The sequence below is a fragment of the Euprymna scolopes genome, chromosome 21 (assembly GCF_053919585.1).
Source record: "Euprymna scolopes isolate OS-2025 chromosome 21, ASM5391958v1, whole genome shotgun sequence".
Taxonomy (NCBI): Eukaryota; Metazoa; Mollusca; class Cephalopoda; order Sepiida; family Sepiolidae; genus Euprymna; species Euprymna scolopes.
This window is the reverse complement of record NC_136502.1, coordinates 26512112-26529311: the sequence shown is the minus strand read 5'-3', so window position 1 is coordinate 26529311 and position 17200 is coordinate 26512112. Positions and strand designations below refer to the sequence as shown.

The window sequence follows — 17200 nt, the reverse complement described above, 5'->3', positions numbered from 1 at the left end:
ATCACAAAGTTACAAACATAAGTACAGTAAGTAGTAAGACCAGATACTACACTTTGATATTGGCCAAAAGGCAAAGAAAAGGGTATTTACTTGCTCCCCCACCGAGCAAATTAGGCACAAGGCCGATTTTTAATGTAAGGAGTGAAGGGGAAATGGGGCCAACTCCCCGGGGAGTAGGAAAGCTGGATAGTGACAATTGGTATGAAGGGTTGCCCCTACATTGACCAAGGTCTTATATGTGGAGTTGCCCCCACATATGGTCTTTGGTTGCAGTATCTGCCGGAACAGATAGTACACTTTGAGATATTAAATTTTTTATTCTTAAAAAAATACAGTTCACTTTGATAAAAAGCTAAGAACAGCATCTATTAACAACAGACCTTTGATCTTAACCAAAAAAGGCCAAGCACAAAAGTGTTATGGACAGACCGACCGACCGACGGAGTGACTTATAGAGTCACTTGCACGCAACTAAAAAGAAAATGTATGTTCTTGGTTTCTTCTTTTCATTCTACTTCCTTCTCCTCTCTCTCTTTTTTAAACGTTTTCCTATTGCCACACCTGTCTCCAATATATATTGGCTGTCTGCCTTAATAAGAGTTAATAATCTTTTCTTATCTAATTCCTACATTGTGGTTGTTCGTTTGATATTAAGTTACTCGCCTGCTCTAATTGGTGACATTTCTTATAAGACATCTTATTGCAGTCAGATACAACAACATATCTTCTGTATTTTAGCTTTTGTTTATTTTTAATCTTTTTTGTTTCCATTACTTGTTTCCTATATTATTCTTTTGTAATTTTTATTTTTTTTTTCTATTGATCTTTTTTGTTGTAGCGTTGCTTTTTTATCCTTTTCTTTCTCTAGAATGTGTAACTGTCTAACGATAACAGTTTTCTTTATCAAAATATTTGATTTTCTTTTGTAGTACAAGTATTATTTGCCAATGCAATACAGCTTCTTTTATTTACTTATTTTATATATTGAGATTATTTCTCCTTTCTCCCCACCTCTTTCTCTTAAAAAGGGCGGTTTTATCAGTTTCCTGTCTTCTTGAAAACTTTAAAAGTTTAATGTATTTGGCGTCTTATGTGATGCTATCAATTATAAAATTGAAGATTCTGCTGCAAGAAAGTTAGATTAGTCCAATACCAATTACAATAATGACAGCACACTTATCAGCAGGTAGGCTGAAAGTAGAGTGATGAGGAGAATATCATCACAACTAATAAACCAACTCAGCGAAGGGAAGTAGATAGCAGAATGCTAAACGCCCAATGCAAACCCAGGAGCCAATAATAAAAATGTAGAATTCCTTGAATTTGAACATTTGTGTTGTTCAATTTGTCGGATAATGTTCAAAACATTAACTTTTGTTAAGTTTGATAATGAAGAAGCAAATAGTTATTAATAGTTTTTATAACTGAATGTATATTAATAAATGATATCAAAAACAAAAGCACTTTGAAAAATGTCAGTAAATCAGTGAAACAAGAAATATATTTATCACAATGGAAAATCATTTAGTTAAAAGAGTCACGTTGTTTGCCACTGCAAATGCAGAAGCAATAAGCAAATAAAACGTAAACTATGAGAGAGTTTAAATTATAACAACATCTAATTCAAAGCAGTCTAAATTATAAAGAAGTCCTATAATGGGTCCAAAGCAATCGATTCCTTGGTCCCTATCACTACTAAAATACTCATACCACAAGGTTCATAAATCCGTACTATGATTGAGATTATCTGTGTCAAACAGCAATTATTTAAAACTAGCGGCTGTACCGCGTCGACACACACAACGCCGAGTCAAGCACAAAATCGAGTACACCAACATCAAGTACACTTAGCAGCGTCTTACCATCAATGCTTATCTTGTGAACTCGGAGTATGGGAAATTCCCATATGCACAAAACAACATCACTGAAAAAACAAAAATACTCTAATTAAGAGTAAGGATAATCAGTACACGTTGGATAAAATGATGATTAAAATTATCGAACCTGGAATCTTCTGATTCGTAGTCAGACACGTTATCCATTGCGCCACAAGCCCTGTCCGTATGCCAAAAGATGTTACCGTGACTGTGCTAAATTCCGTGGGTATGGGCAGGTAACTTTTCGACATTGCACAAAACGGCACAAACCCCCTTATTTTGGTCTTTTTGTGTGACTCGGTGTTGTTCGTTACAAATTATAGATAGATAAGGACAATCTAAGGACTCACACCTTTCAGGGGAAAAAAGAATTTTTCAATTTGGTGCATCCGTTCGAAAGTTTTATTGGTATATATACACACATAAATAAATAAAAAACACATTTAGAATTTTATTGATAGTATAGATAGAGATGAACGATAGTATTAAATAAACTAATCGTTATGTTTAAATGCACTTATACATAAACTATAGAAATGCGACGATATATAAAATCAAAACTTAAAAGAAAGAACAAAGTGACATCTATATATATAAAAGCGAAAATGTATGTATGTATGTATGTTTGTATGTGTGTTTGTATGTTTCGCAAAAACTTTCGACACGGGTCACGGATTTTCACGAGATTGGTATTATTTTAAAGGTCAATCCTTCGCCCGAAAAATATCGAAAAATTGGCCAAAAACATGAATTCCTTCACCCTACAATCATCAGTTTTCTACAGGGAGGGATCAACAAAAACCGTCCACTCATGACAAGTTCGCTTCTACGCATGCGCAAATGACGTCGGAACATGATTTAGTTTAAATATAAAAAAAAAAAAACGATCTAATTTTGTCAACGTCGTCTTAGCTCAGTTCATTAGAGCGTGGTCTCATTTTCTAAAAGTTTTGGGTTCGAATCGTGGTGTGAGATGTCTTTTTTTTCTTTCGATTTTTAAAGGTTTAATATTGAAACAGGGTTATTTAAGCCATTTTTCACATTCTATGTTTTTTTTTTGTTTTTATTTTTCAGCTTTTTTAAAGAGTTTTAACGTACGTTTTTCTGTTTTAGTTTTTTTGTGTTTTTTTTCGATTTTTTAAAGTTTTAACATTTATTTTATATAAAACATTTAATAATTTACTATTTGATATTTAAAAATATTTACTTCGCTTATTCTTATGTTTTGATTAACACCCCCCCCCTCTGCCCGAGCACACACACACACCTCTAAACACCCGGGCAACGCCGGGTACCCTCCGCTAGTCTATATACATAAAAGCGAAAATGTGTGTGTGTATGTTCACTTTTTGTGTATGTCCAAGAAAGGCTTTTTACCGAGAAGTAGTCGGTCGGCTCGTAAGTTCTTAAAACTTTTTATATCACATATAAATCATAATATCTCTGAGTTAACAACGGAGGTCGCCTGTCTGTTTAATTTGCTCGACGTCGGGAAGATAAATATTCAAGATTTTTTGCTCACCGCATATGGATTAGGTTTTTCGTATAATAAAAGCGACACTAATTCTGGCAGCCACGATCGCCGGAAACGTCCGAAAACTTTGATCAATGTGGAAATATTTTCCTTATATCAGACAATTGCTATTCAATTGGAATAGGGGAAGTTGGTTAACCCCCCCCCCATCATCTTGGGAAAATAAAAATAAAAAAAGTGTTCCCACATTAAATAAAATACTACCCCCCCCCCCCGCAGTCAAAGTTGACCTCATTAAGTCATTAAAACGTGCACCTGCCAATTCTAAGTAAATAAATAACTCAAACGTGTTTCCGTTAGTATGTCGTGGTGGCCCAATAGTTAACGTCGTACGTTCTTTTTTTTTCACACTTTAATTTCCAACTTTGCCTCAAGGGTTCGGGTTTGATCCTCATACTCACTTACAAAAATGTTTTTTTTTTTATTTAATCCCCCTCCCCTCCCGGAGTTTTGATTTACCCAAAACCACACACCTCCAAACACCCGGGAAACGCCGGGTACGCCCCGCTAGTCTATTTATAAATCAAGTTGATTAAAGATTAAGCCATTGTCATTTTCAGATGATTATTCGTATGATGTTTTAACAATGAGTCCACATTAATCAACATGTGTCTAAATAAAAAGAGGTGGCTTGAAATATTGCTAATGCAGAAATTGTTGGATAAAAGAAATAAACATGTGATGCTTCCGATGACATTTTATTATTGTTTTTACTTTGCAAATTCAACTCTATTCATATGTTCTCGCATCAATATTTAATTCTGAATGAATACTTTGCGATAGCCTCTAACCCAAGCATTCTGTTATATAAATAAAATGATCACTATTATCATATTCTATATCATGTTCCTCTTACAATAATATTTTAATTTTGGGTTATAAAAATACATTATATTCAAGGGAAAAGTATTTCATTTCGTAATTCATAACTTTAAGGATCTGTGATTTCTTTCCAACAGGTTAATTATCACCAAGATTTCCAATATGGTTTCCGTATAAAACCTATGACACAATCCACTCGATAGAGACGTTGAATCCACTGCACCACAGGCCCCTAGGATTCAACGTCTCTATCCAGTGGATTCAATGCCTTTATTCACAGTGGATAGCAGCGTTGAGTCTCTACAGTTTCAGGTGAGCATTGTCTGAAGATAGCGGTTTCAATCCTACCCAAAGCCGGCCAAAAACGTGATGAGACGACAACAACTATGGAAGACAGTAATTACTGAGGATACAGTTAAGAGATTCCACATTCTTATCTCGTCGTCGCAGTTAACCACCTGACCAAGGCCAGAGGAATAGTTGGCTGAAACGTCGTAAAACAACAACTATGAAGATGAGGATAATAGTCCGCAAATAAATAAAAAATAAATATACAAATTACTCAATTCAAAGGATTCCAATAATAAAATTACAATTCTCACTTCAAAATTCCAAAATATGGTTTAATATGAAATAACTATAAAGAAGTTTTATTTTCTTTTTGATTAAAACATTTGTGTTTCCTTTTCTCGCTTTATGTTTTTCGGTTTCTTTCCACCATTACCAGTCTGTTTACTTATTTGTTTCGGGGAAAGTGAAGGTGAAGCAGAGAGAGTGATTGTGTGTGTGTGTGTGTGTGTGTGTGTGTGTGAGAGAGAGAGAGAGAGAGAGAGAGAGAGAGAGAGAGAGAGAGAGAGAGAGAGTAGAGAGCCCTAGGTGCAAGAAAGCCTTTTACTCCAATAGTTTCTTCCCCAGAACTGCGGGTCTTTGGAACTCCCTTCCGGGATTCTGCTTTCCCAACTGCAATGATATGCAGAAGTTCAAGTGTAATGTTAACAAACATCTTTCTACTCTTCTCCCTTCATAATGACCCCGCAAATTAATTCCCTAATAGTAGCCCCCTACTTCAAAGTGGCACTGTGCCTTGTTTGGGGTGAAAATTGAATAAAAAAAAAATAAAATAAAAATTTATGAAACTGATAGGGAGCGGCCACAAAGAGTAAACTATTTGGGTCTGTCATGCTTATTAGTACTATAAAAAAAGTTTTCGGTGGTTACATTTACGCCCATCTTAAAATTCACATGTAATACTGTTAATCATTACTAGTCATAACAATGTTTATGTTTCGAAAGTTATTGACGGGAAATATAGAGCAATAGAATATATAAAGGAATAAAATTCATTTCGAATTGTTAATTAAAAACTGTAATTATAGAGTTGTCAGTAAGAGAATTTCTACTGCATCTTCGACTATCAGGATTTATAATTCAGGAAACCAAACAAGCAGTAATTGAATGATTTTGTGCTGATTATTATACAAAATACCATACGACTGTGCTTTTTCAGCAAATCTGTTCATTAATCCAATTTTGATCTGATCGAAAGCATTAATAGGATTATCAGGAAATTTTATTTGTTGAAAAAATGTATTTTCCCAAAAGAGTTTTATTTTAATTTTAGTTTTTGTTTTAGCGTTTCATACAAAGCCTGCATTTGTGCTTTAATGAAAGACAAATACATCAAAGATTGTTTGGTCAAAAACATCTATTACAGAAAAACAGAAAAGTTACAGAACACTGAGAGAACTAAATACAATTACACGTATAATGCAAATTACGATATATACACATTATAGTACAGCAGACCGATCAAAAGTGTCTTTTTGGAGGGCACAAAATTTCAATCTTTTTAGTGCATGCTAATATGTATAAATAAATGAGCAATTGCAAAGTTAGATGACAAAATCAAATAAAAACATTTTTATTTTACTAATATTTCGTTCTATTTATTCATTGAACTTTATCACAGTAAGCAAATTAACAACATTGATCATTTTAAGATAAGAAATATTTTCATGATTGCTTTACCCCTACTGCTTTCTCTCCATATCCTCTTAGCCCTCTTACTCTCCTCTATCACCTGCCTTATTACCTTCCCTTACTTAAGTATTTATAAATACTATCTCTTGTATAAATCTGGTAAAAAAAATGTTGGTTTTGTAACTCGATGCCTTTGTTCAGTATTGACAGAACGGATACTCTCTGTAGGAGCAGCTGTAAGTGTAATTATGTGACAAAGGTTGCGCAACCCGCAACCACACCTCTCCTGAATCGGCACTGTTTGAATCCAGTGGTAAGGAGAAGTTCAGGACGACTGGAAACAATGCCGAGATAAGCGGAGAGCACATACAGCACCTGAAAGTCCCAAATGGTCACCCATCTGATACTGGCTAGGTTCATCGTTGCTTAACTTCGCTAATCTGACAGGAACTGGTGTCAAACGTAATTATGCCGTATTATGGTTTTGTTACTATGATAAGTTAAATGATAGAAAATATTAGTTGATTAAAGATGTTTTTGATTTGACTTTTTTCGTTTATATTTTGTTATTATCCGTTTTCCAGATTATCAATACATTATTCACATTAAAGTACAGCATACAGATCAAAAGTGTCTTTTTCAGAGTTATTTTTTTTTCTGTACATTCTATGAAATTTAATCCTTACATGTTATGCTACACGTTCTTCTACATGTAGATATGTTTATCTAAAAAAACAAAACAAAAAAACCCAAAAAAACAAAACAAACAAACTCTAGAGGTGATGAATGAAAAGGGATATCATAGCAGAAATCAGAATCAAAAATTAGTTTTAAACACCTATTTCTATGCTTACATCAATTTTCTTTTCTTGTAAATCAGTATAACCAGAATGAAATTCGATAAATGTATATCAAAAGAATCTTATTGTTAGTGGAGACTCATTTTTCAGACAACATCTTCATTTGTTAATATAAACAAAAGATCGCAGATTTTACAGGTTTTTTTTTTTTTTTCTTTTACAGTTTTACGTGTTCCTTTCGGTTCTTCTCAGTATTTTGCAGGCGTATATCTAATCCAATAGTTCGTTAATTAATTATTTTTTTTTTAATTTCTTTTGTTTACTTTTGCTCAAAAGATGTATTATAACTTTTATCATATTTAAAAGAAATCCTTTAAAAATGAACTACTTTTATGAAAAGACAAACTCTAAAAAAAATTGTCATACACTTATTGTTTTTCAATCATATGTATAAAAAATAAAAAAAATACGAGTATAAAAAAAGAAAATGGTGTAAACATTTTTCTGAAATAAAACTGTTTAAATCAGTTGGGTATGCGTGTATTTTTGATTGTATTGAAGTATTTTGAAGCTTAATCGCTTACACTTTTAAAATAAGAACTTGAGCAGTATACTGCCCCCCTACCCCGAACTTTTTTGCCTTTGATTTTAATAAGATTTAGAATACATATAAGATACAAGTTCCGCTTCTTTGCTGTTCTTTGATTCCTTCATTTGATTTGTCTGTTTAACATCATAGCAACTTTTTGGGTTATTTAAAACCAAAGTATAATGTCATTGGAAACGATTTCTTTTATACGATTAATTGAATGCAAGTTGCTATTTTTACTCATACTTATGTGGAAGAGAGTTCATGCCACTCTTCATGATATTAATGCAAAGAGCATCACAGTATATCTTATAGAATCTGCATCGACATCGATGATTTTATAGTCTGTAGCGCCGGTATCCATAAAACCAATCATACACTTCTAACTACTTGCCAGACTTAAACAGTCAATAAAGCATATGTTAAAATAGCCTTCTGCATAAGCGACTTAAAAAACGAGGATGTTTTATTAAAAAATGAATCTCAAATAACAATACATTCTTTACAGTACTAAAAGCAACCATGAAATGAGACTAATCAATCTGATGACTTTTTAGACTACAATGGAAAATAAAAATTACTTACCGATCATTTGTTCTTTAAAATAATCAACCACAAACAGACTCATAGAAAACATATAGAAATAACAAAACATTCCCGGATATTTTTTATCTTGTTTTTTTTTTTTTTTCAAAAATTTTAGAAAGGAAAAAATATTGATTTTTGACATTAGGAAAAAAATTCTAAATCGAGAATAATTTTTGTAATAAGTATATACACACATATTTATAATAATGATAATAGAGTAAGTGTAGATTAATGAATTTATTTCACTTCCAAGAAGTGAAAATCAACAATGATTAGGTGTACAATTCTTTCTAAGAGGGTTAGGAATTTTTTTTATTTTCTTATTTTTTACTTTTTAATTGCAATATGCCTCTTCTTTCCTTGGGTGCTAAAGATAATATGTATTGGAATTCAAAAGTAAAAATAAGAAAGAAACTTTAATCTAATATATAAACGACTATTTGTCTGTCCGTCTATCTATCTTTCTCCATATTTTACAAACTCTATCTCCTCTGAACCTAAAAATTGCAGAGCAGCGCTAGGGGCCCCAAATAACGATCGTACACCTAATCATTGTTTATTTTGAATTCTTGGAACTGAAATGAATAACATTATAGATTTATTAGCCTCAACTTCATATAAAATAGCTCTGCTTGATCTAAAGGTTCAGTTGTTGAGCTGATTTTAATATTTGCAGTCTTGGATGTCAAAGTTGTTTTTTATTTTGATTGGATTGAAGTATTTTTTTTTCATTTAGACTCCACTCAAGTTTATTCTTTTAACTTTAGTTTTATTATATATATATATATATATATATATATATATATATATATATATATATATATATATATATATATATATGTAAATATATATATATGTGTGTGTATGTGTGTGTCTCTCTCTCTCTTTCTCTTTCTCTCTCTCTCTCTCTCTCTCTCTCTGTGCGTGTATGTATATCATATGTTTCTTTAAAGATGTATTAAAAATAAGACATCTTTAATCTTTCAATACGTTTTTCAAGTTTATGATAATAGTTCTCCTTGTTCCAAATAAAAATTGCCTGAAAATAGGCTTGGTAAGCGGAATTATTTTTTCTATTATTTTTTAACTTCTGTAAGGTTAAACCATTCAAATCAGCCTAAATTCAGATTACATTATTCGAAACAAAACCCATTACAGCAAACAAATGTTTGATACATACAAACAAGTTTATGTATCATAGTTCCAATTCTTAGGTCCATAATGGATAAACACTTAAAATATTTTTTCTTTTTTCTTTTGTTAATAATTTTTCTCTACAAAGAAGTGGTCAAATTGCTAGCAGAAGTGGCAGTAGGTGAGAGGTTCTGTGAATATAGTAGGTGAAATTTCAATTTGTTAAGTTTCCACAAAATGTGTGAGACATTGTTGAGATTTGCCATGCAGCATGATTGGGCATTTCCGTTGCACAATTACAGAAACATACACTGCACTTTCGGGTGTGATACATCGATTTGTTGATAATACTTCTCTGCAGTTTCCGTTTTACTGAGATCCAGGAAAATGTAGTGGATTAATCCCTCTTCGTGCCACCAAACTGTCAACATCATCTTCTCTTGATGTTTCTGAGGATTTGGTAAATATTCCAGCACTCCACCTTCAATCAACCACTATTAGCAGTCATTGTGGATTATTATAAGGGGTCCACTTTTCATGACAATACGAATCGCAGAATAAGTTCTTTCTTTTTTTATTATTTTGCAAAATAAGCCTTGCCAACACCTCGAATGGATGATTTCTTTGATTTTCATTAAGTTCCTGTGGCACCGATTTGCCATGCTTCTTTGATTTCCTGAATTACAACAATAAAATGTAAAGTAAATCTAATAACAGAAAAATATGGAGGAAATTTTCACTTCAAAATTGTATACAACAATCATATATTCAAATAAGCATTTATTTTAGAAATTATGTGGTAACTTCAAGAATAAAAGAACCAACATAAACTTTCTATCAACTGAATATATTGATGCATTAGATGTTTCAATGTGCTTGCTCCATTTTCCAGAATGAATTTAGTTAAAGTCCAGAGTTTATGCTGATGTGAATTTTATAAATTAAATACATTTATGGTAATGAATGAATTAAAGACAATTAAGAATGCCTGATACTAATCGATTTTATTCATTCCTTAAAATGATTCGGAAGATGTGAAGATTAAATCAACCAAACGGAATATCAGACAATTTTTGCACATGTTTGCATTTTGATTCAGAAATAAGGAGGTTCATTATTAACAACTTGAAAAATGTATTAAAAGTAATATATAATTTCTTATCACACACACACACACACACACACACACACACACACACACACACACACACACACACACACACACACACAGAGTTTACCTGACTCAAAACTTTAATATTCTTGAAAACCGCTGATGACACCATCTTTTATTGACATCATCAAATTTGCAAACAGGCAAGCAAGATCCATAGTTTTAGTAGTAGTATATATATATATATATATATATATATATATATATATATATTAAAAATTCAATAAATATTTCTAGTTTAATAGTTTCTAGTGAATAATTCTGTACATTTAAAACAAGTATAAATGTTAATATTTATATGACAGTCCTAACCAGATGAAAAAGTTTGATATTCAATATAAGGAATTAAATATAAACTTAGTAAATTAGAAATTACAAGAATGCCAAGGAATACAAAAACTTCAAGATTTTCATTATTCCATGAAGTTTCAAAGAATGGCTCTTATTCTCAGAGGAAAGTAGTTTGCAAAATGATATTTATAGGCAGGCTATAAATTTTGCTGGTGAGCACATACATTGAAAACTAAAAATTATGCAAGTAGTCATATTTTTTATTAAAGTTGATAATAATGAGAAAATGCATAGATTCAAAAGGATATTTCAAATGAAGTTTAGGCACTATGGAGAAAAATAGAAAAAAGTAGTTCAATCCAAAGAAAAAATTGATTGGTCACATATAGAAATATTGATGATCCAAGTGGTTTAGCAGTAAATATTAATAAATTCCAAAATTAAAGGTAGCATACAAAAATTGTGGTAGGATATTTTTCCATTAAGTGGAGGAGTTGTTATTGGCCTCCTGAAAAGATTCATTTTTATCGCCCAATGGAAGCATACAAGGCTTTTCTCCCTCATCAAGTAGGCCATTTCACTAGAATATAGTTGAAGAGAGTTATGCTCTCAGAGGCCCTTTAAAGGTGCACTTAAAGATTTGGAAATCACTTCCATTATCTTCATCTGAAAATTTTACATAAAAATACACATTTAGATTTTATATATGTTTTTCTTTCTATAGGAAACACACAAAAATCACACCCATACACTCATACACTAACATTGAGTTTCATATGTATAAATAAATATTACTTAGTGAGACCACCGAGTCAATGTTTTCGTTATCTTATCCCATACAACTTGGTTAAACAGCATATTATCTCAATAAATAAACGAATAATGTTTCTTTGTAAATAGTTTTACTTATATAGCCATTAGAATTGCTTATACTCATCCCAGCTTGTCCACTTTTTACCTTAACTTTGAGTTCAAGCTTTCTTCTTCTTTTTGTTTTCTTGAATTACGAACGTGTATGACAGAATTTAGAATAAGTGCTTATTTTGTTTTAGATTTTGGAAAGAGACTCTCTTTTCATCAATTTTATATTTATAAAGAAACTAGAAGGCTACCGGCATTGCCCGACCGTAAGATACTCTTAAATATGACATTTTAATGCATGCAGATTTTATATTTATTATTATTATTATTATTATTATTATTATTAAAAGAGCTGTGATAACAGCACATTCTTTTCATTGTTTTGCCTCTTGAGTATATATCTGTTAATATCATATGTTTTTATATAGGCAGATGTGGTTCTCAGTTGATTAAGTGTGTCTAACCGTGTCGGATATATACCCGAGAGTCAAAAGAATGAAAAGAATATTCTGTTGTCACAGCCCTAATTATTATAGGAGCAATTCTTTATTGATATTTATATAGTACTCAATATATATCGTAAAATACGCTTAAATATATTTTAAATCATGCAGATGTATTTATTATTATAGAGCCAATTCTCTATTGATTATTATATTGTACCCAATATATAGTAGTAACCCCATGGTGTGGCCCAGTCGTAAAATAAGCTTACATATGATTTTTTAAATATTACAGATTTCGTATTTATTATTATAGCGCCAATACTCCATTGATTATTAGATTCTACCAAATATATAGTAATGATTTCAAAAGTTGCAAAAAAGTATGACTTGGGCGCCATCAGCTAGAATCGAAACTAAAACATATAGTGCTCTAACAGTCGTTAAGTTTGAAAAGTTTATTAGAAATGATGCCATGACATTAAAATTTTAGACGGTGACAAGCAAATTCAGAGTTTTAGTATAATATAATAGAGAAAGATTTTCATTATATGAAAATAATTAGACAGATGATTAAACTGAAATATATATTTTTTCTTTTCAGACAACATTTTCATGAAAAAAGTAGCGCAGATAAATAATAACTATCCGTTTGATCGTTTTATGAGTTAAATTAATTTTCTCATTGAAGGTAAATACTTCTATTCCTAATCGTAGGACTTAATTTAGTATTATCAATATAATTTTTTTTTTAAATCAGTTTTTCATTTTATCTTTAACCGAGTGAATATTGCCTTGTTTAGTTAAACAAAGAATAGATTTGAACAAATAAATGAAACACTTACCTGGTGTGAGTTTTCTGTTGATCCCTGTCTTCGTGGCATTGCATGGATTTCTCCATCTTCAAAAACTTCATCATGGTTGGAATCCCTTCTTTCTGTTTCTTTCAAGTGAGCATTTCTTGATTTACAAGAGTCTGTTGCCACTGCAACAGGAGATTCTGACCATGAACCTCCTTGGTAAGAGGGGCACATAAGATGCCGCTGTTCACTGATGTACCTTTGGGAAAGGCTCCTTTCATCGTGGTGGGAGTTGCTTCTTTCATTATTACATCGAAGGATACAAACTGACATCGAAGCAGTTGTGGCCACAGACACAGTCACAGCTACCAACACAATGATGACCGCCAAGTTGAGGTTGATTTTGTCGTTAGTCTGTATATGCACAGCATTCATTATTTCAGATGTCTTGTTGCTCACGGTTAGGGTGAGAAACACAACAGTAGTTGCCGACATGACTGGGCTACCACTGTCTCTAACAACAAATTCCAAGTCATAAGAACCAGCATCTTGGTGACTGACCACACGGCTAAAAGCAAGTAAACCAGTGTAATGGTTTATTGCAAACAACTGCTTGTCATTTCCTTTGCTTATCTCATATTTCAAGTGTGCATTTTCCCGACTATCGCTATCAGTAGCCTTCAATACAGTGATGTTTCTCGTGTGATGCGGATGATAGAGGACATCTAAGGTGAAAGGATTAACACTGGGAAACGTGAAGTAAGGGGAGTTGTCATTCTCATCTCTGACTTCAACAACAATGTTTACCGTATTATTTAGAGAAGGTATTCCATTATCTTTTACAAAAACCTGAAACTTGTATACGTCTTGGAACTCATGATCCAAAGATATGATAGTCGTTATTAATCCATCATTGGTGATTTGGAAAGGCAGGAATTGTCTGTTGTTGGTTAGAAGGGAATAGGTGAGTTTACCTCCGGATCCCAAATCAGGATCTGAAGCATTGATTGAGCCCACAGCAATCTTCGATTCCTTATTCTCATTAATCCAAAATTTGTATGTCTCTTTAGAAAACTGTGGACGTACATCATTGATGTCCTGTACCTTGACTGAAAACTTGCTCTCACTATAAAGTGGTGGAGATCCATGGTCTTGGCAACGGATGAAGATATCATGGTGATCCTGGATTTCTCTGTCGACTCTGTTCTTCAGAGTCACTTTATATTTTTTGGTGCCAAGGGTTTGCAACTGAAACTTGTCATGATGCAAATCACACCTAACATCACCGTTGTGTCCACCATCGTGATCAGTTACCTTGACATAGGCAATAAAGCTGCCAACTTTGATATCTTCAGTAATATGAAGTGTGTTGCCTCTTGATGGAGTAACGAAATTCACATCTATTGCAGGGGCATTGTTATGCTGGTTGACTACATTCACCTGGACAGTAGCAATCGAGCTCAGTGGTGGGCGGCCACCGTCTGTGGCTTTTATGTAAAGCTTATAGACAAGTTCTTTTCCAAGGTGAAACCTCTTTACTAAGAAAACCTCTCCGGTTGCGTCATTCAGTTTGAAATGAGGTTTCACACTACTAGACGTCTGGAAGCTAAAATGATATGTTATTTTACCGTTTTTACCTGAATCCAAATCGGTAGCAGACACAATGGCGATCGGAATTATTTCGCTTGGTTTATTCTTAATCGAAACATTGTAAACGCTTTGTGAAAAAACTGGAGTGTTATCATTGACATCAGTGACAGCAATGTGGACATCTAATACGCTTTGTTTTGGAGGTGATCCACCATCTTTGGCAATCACTTGAATCAAGTAGGCATCCTTTACTTCTCTATCTACCTTCTGATCTAATGTTATACCAAGGTCTTTTGCGCCGCCTGCTTTTTGAGATACAGACAGTGTAAATGGTTCGTCTTTATCCTTATTCAGTTGGTAATTAATCTGGGAATTGAGCATTCCAATATCTCTATCGATGGCATTTGGGATGAGTATTGTTGCACCTTTTCCATCTCTTTCAGAAAATTCAATGTTCACCTTCTTATCTGGAAACTCTGGCTGATGATCATTAACATCTTTTATGATAACTTTGATTTCTAAAATGTTCACAGATGATGGTGTCGGACGCACTGCAATATCCACCATTTTGAAGCATTCTGTGTTATATGTGCAAAGAGATTCTGTATCCAGAATCTGTGCAGTGTATAATTTCCCAGTATTTTTGGAAACACGAAACAATGGAGAAGTACCAGTCGCCCCCTGCTGTAATAGGCTGAAGGTGACAATGTGTGGACTCTGTGGCAAGACACTGTCAAGGACACGGGAATCTGCTGCTATGTCCCCCAAATATGTGCCTATACTTTTGCCTTCTTCGACATAATAAGTTAAATCCACACTGAAACATCCGTGAAATATGGAAAACAAGATGCACAGAGATGCTAACATTTTCTCTGTTGATTCTTTAAAAAGTTCCATTTTAAAATCCATCCACGTCTGTCAGCAAAATGGAATGGTCATCTAAAAAATATAAGCATATGAAAAAATAACAATGTCAGTTCATGACGTTCGATTTCTTGGTGCTGTTTCAGAAAATTCACAATCTTAACATTTTTAAATCTCTTGTTCATTTATTATAATACTTTTTAAAACATGTTTTTAGTTTTTCATTTATTTATTTATTTTTTTTTTAATAGGGTTTGTATTAAAATCCGCAGATGTATGAAAACGTGGTCAAAATATAAAAATATAACAAATGAATGTTATCAAAGGCAAAGCAAAGTTACTCTTCTACCTATTTGGAGAAGTTTTTAGTGGTTCTACCCACTTTAAAACATTTAATCGGTTGGAAAATCATACAGTGTTTATTGCTAGATGCGAACACGTTCTCTTGTTCGCATCTAGCAATAAACACTATGATTTTCCAACCGATTCTTAGCTTTGATAACATTTATTTGTTATATTTTTTAATTTATGACCACTTTCGTATGTCTGTGGATTATAATACAAACCCAAAACATAATATTGAAATGAGATTGTTCATTTTTTTTATATTTTATTTATTTACTTATTAATTTTCAATTAATGTGTTTTTAATGATACCGAGAGAGACATAATATATATATATATATATATATATATATATGTATATATATATATATATATATATATATATATATGTATAAACGAGCTGAAAAAATCCAGTTACAAAACATAAATAAATGTTATTGTGCAAAAATAAAATAAAATAAATAGAAAAATGTATAGATTTCTAAAAAAAATCTATCAAAAAAATTATTAAAAATGTATTGAATTTCTTGAGAAAATTATTTAAATTATATTACTTTGAACTTCTTTTGTATAGCCATTTGATTTTGCATAAAAGACAATGAAAAACTTTTGACCTATCTATTGATACACTACAATAAAAATGAACTCATATAAGCCTTAATATTTTGTCTCAAAAACTTTGTCAGAAATGAGTTTATATATATATATATAATATATATATAATATATATATAATATATATGATATATATATATAATATATATATATAATATATATAATATATATATATAATATATATATATATATATATATATATATATATATATATATAATATATATGTATAATATATATGTATAATATATATATATAATATATATATATGTATAATATATATATATATGTATAATATATATATATATAATATATATATATGTATAGTATATATATATATATAATATGTATATGTATAATATATATATATATATATGTATAATATATATATATATATGTATAATATATATATATATATGTATAATATATATATATATATATATATATATATATATATATATATATATATATATATATATATGTCCAATCACCAAAGATTAAGTTTAGAAGCCAAAAGGTTCTGTAAACTTAAAGTAAATATAAATATCAATATTTATAAAGTAATCCAACTAAATAAAAAAGATCAATACAACCACGATAGAAAATAGAGCTTGTTATAGAAGAATACAAATTTAAGATTGTAAAAATATATTTTACATGAATTCATTGTTCGGCGGAATACTCAAATAAGATATATTGAAATTTCCTTAATCCACGGAGTTTCAAAGAAATGCGTTCTTCTCATCAGTGGAAAGATATTAGCAAATGAATATTATAGCAAAGCTATGAATTTGCTGGTGGCGAACCATAAATTCAGGTAAAATATATTTTTACAGTCCTAAATTTGTATTCTTCTATAGCCAGCTCTATTCCCTGTGTGTGTGTGTGTGTGTGTGTGT

The 17200-nt window shown here is 31.5% G+C and overlaps 1 protein-coding gene across 5 annotated transcripts in view; it reads right to left on the bottom strand.

Moving 5' to 3' along the window:
• Window positions 1–17200, bottom strand: part of LOC145242893 (protocadherin gamma-A11-like) — a 245944-nt gene that overhangs the window by 128408 nt on the left and 100336 nt on the right. For 4 of the 5 annotated variants that reach the window (XM_080106003.1, XM_080106001.1, XM_080106002.1 and 1 more), the window contains exon 2: window positions 12936–15419. In XM_080106003.1, the coding sequence (XP_079962129.1) occupies window positions 12936–15389 (2454 nt within the window). In that variant the 5' untranslated portion in view covers window positions 15390–15419. Of the gene's footprint in view, window positions 1–9833; window positions 10001–12935; window positions 15420–17200 lie in introns of those variants that run through there. The other variant, XM_080106005.1, reaches the window with a different exon arrangement.